The sequence below is a fragment of the Gossypium hirsutum genome, chromosome D05 (assembly GCF_007990345.1).
Source record: "Gossypium hirsutum isolate 1008001.06 chromosome D05, Gossypium_hirsutum_v2.1, whole genome shotgun sequence".
In the NCBI taxonomy this organism is placed as follows: domain Eukaryota; kingdom Viridiplantae; phylum Streptophyta; class Magnoliopsida; order Malvales; family Malvaceae; genus Gossypium; species Gossypium hirsutum.
In genome coordinates, this window is record NC_053441.1 from 9,223,063 (window position 1) to 9,225,675 (window position 2,613).

General features: G+C 36.7%; 1 protein-coding gene across 2 annotated transcripts; it reads left to right on the forward strand.

Annotated features, from left to right (window-relative positions):
- LOC107906301 (short-chain dehydrogenase reductase 2a) lies at positions 1-1,525 on the forward strand. Of its 2 annotated transcripts, XM_016833263.2 has the most exons (3): positions 1-410; positions 577-1,016; positions 1,062-1,525. In XM_016833263.2, exons 1-3 carry the CDS (start codon positions 322-324, stop codon positions 1,385-1,387), a joined length of 855 nt encoding a protein of 284 aa, XP_016688752.2. In that variant the 5' UTR covers positions 1-321; the 3' UTR covers positions 1,388-1,525. The 2 variants fall into 2 exon arrangements, with proteins under 2 accessions (XP_016688752.2, XP_016688751.2); XM_016833262.2 differs by having other exon boundaries at positions 3-410; positions 577-1,525.
- Positions 1,526-2,613: the final 1,088 nt, after the last annotated feature.

Sequence of the window (2,613 nt, forward strand, 5' to 3'; positions counted from 1 at the left end):
TACCTTCAAAAATATCCATCTAATTCAATATCCATTCCCTTCGCTCAAACCATCTAAATAAAGGAGGGTTATTGTTGTCAAATTACTATCCTTTTTCTTTGTCTTTCTTTCCTTAATTTTTTACAAAGAAAAATTGGGTACTATAGAGGGCTGGAATTAGAATTTGCAAGGCACTTCAGGAGGCCTTACTGATAAAGTAAGCTACATACTAGCTTTATTTCTGTATATATATCATATAGAGTATCCCTTCTTTTCATCTTTGCCTCTCTCTTCATATCATCCCTTCCATCCCTCTTTTGTTTGCTCTATGTTGTATCAACAATGCCTGCTCAAGTTACACCTCAGAAAATGATTCAGGGAGTTGATCTTGTAGATAAAAATACCACCACTCAGTTACTCTCACTAAGGAGGTATCACCTTCGATGCTTCATTTTCTCAACCATATACTATTTATCGACTTTTGTCTGTTTTAGACATTGAATGTACTGGAGAAACATATGTTGAAATATTTTGGACAAGCAGGAGTCATTCATTTCTAGAATTCAGTAGCTTACCCAAAGTTTGTTGCATTTTCAGGCTTGAGGAAAAAGTAGCGATCATAACAGGCGGCGCCAGAGGGATTGGCGAAGCCACGGTTAGAGTTTTCGTGAAGCACGGAGCCAAAGCTGTGATTGCTGATATTGCGGATGCAGCTGGCATTGCCTTAGCAAACTCATTGGCACCTTCAGCAGTTTATGTACATTGTGATGTAAGCTCAGAAGAGGACGTAGAAATGTTGATAAATAGAACAATTTCATTTTATGGGAAACTGGACATTCTGGTCAACAACGCTGGAGTTCTTGGGAACCAATCCAAGAGGAAAAGCATCATTGATTTTGATGCTGGTGAGTTTGACCGAGTAATGCAAGTGAATGTGAGAGGAGTGGCACTTGGAATGAAGCACGCAGCAAAAGTGATGATGCCAAGAAGAAGTGGTTGCATAATTTCCATGGCAAGTGTAGCAGGTTGCATGGGAGGGCTTGGACCTCATGCTTACACGGCCTCAAAACATGCCATTATAGGGCTTACGAAGAACACTGCTTGCGAGTTAGGGCAGTATGGCATCAGGGTGAACTGCATATCGCCCTTTGGGGTGGCCACATCCATGCTCATCAATGCATGGAGAAGTAGTGATCAAGTGGATCATGAAGAGTGCACGGATTTGGAAGCGGAGGAGATGGAGGAATTTGTGAGAGGATTAGCCAATCTAAAGGGTGTGACTCTCAAAGCCAAAGACGTGGCTGAGGCTGCTCTTTATATGGCTAGTGAAGAATCCAGGTACATAAGTGGTCATAACCTTGTGGTCGATGGTGGCTTCACCAGCTTCAAAAATTGTGTAGCCTTGTAGAATTGGTAGTCTATTTTCATTTCTTTACTAATTAATTTGTGTGTTGAGGAGCAGAGCATTGTAACAACATATATTAGTAATGATTTGTTTCAGTGTCACGATGAATTTAATCTATCCATGTTTACTATTACTGCCTAAGGTCTGAATATGCTTGGATCTTTCTCTTATATTATGGACCCGTAGGATATCTAGACTATATAGCTTTTTGCTTCAAGTAGATTATATTATGGGGCTTTAGATTTACGTAGTGGGTAGTTTTTTTGTATTGCAGGCCAGAGGTAAGTAGGTTCACTCACCCATCTTGCTTTTCAATCTTTTCTCTTTTGGGCAATTTTTTTATACTTTCTGGTGTTACGTTTGGATGAGGCTATCATTTTATACTTTCGGCCCACTCCTCCTAGGTCGCGCCAGTGTATTTCTAAAATTTTACTATATTATTTTTATTTGTGAACAGGATGTCTGTTAAACCAAATAAACACAAATAATTCAATTTACTCCGTTAATTATCAGTTTTGAATTTTGAAACCAAATAATGTATAAAACCCACCTTCAAATACATAATATTCATATATAAATAGGGTTTAGCGCTGCTCGACAACTATGGCGGAGCTATGGGTATACTAGCTAGGTTTCAAATTACATGAAGTCTTAACATGAAGAATGTGATCCTTAAGATAGATAGTAAAGAAGCTATTCAATAAATCTAAGTAACTAGAAAGAAACAGGACTACAATCTACTTCAACAAGATTAGATGATACGATTAACACTTGTTCAAATAGGGCAATTGAGTAGCGGATGGTCTAGCTAAGATGGAATTTTCAACACTTTTGAATAAAAATATATTCAAACAACCATCGGATGAAATCTTTCAAGTACTACATGAAGACCTTCCTAGTGTAGTATAATCTTCTATAGATTTACATTGATTTAATCTCTCTTTTGTAAAAAAAAATCTCATTCCAATTAAATTTACTTAATTAATTAACCAAATATTAAATAACCATCCAATCAATCAATTTAAATTCTAAATATAAAACAACCTAATTAATTTAATCTAAAAAAAACTAAAACCTAAAATCATCACTCTCAGCGGTGACACCCTTTTTTATTTTACATTTTCCATCGAAGATTAGGATTAGGCAGGGCACAAAATACAACTGTAGAATTTCACGACAAAGAAAATAAAACAAGTCAGATACTCAGATCCATATCCTGGTAAAAGAAT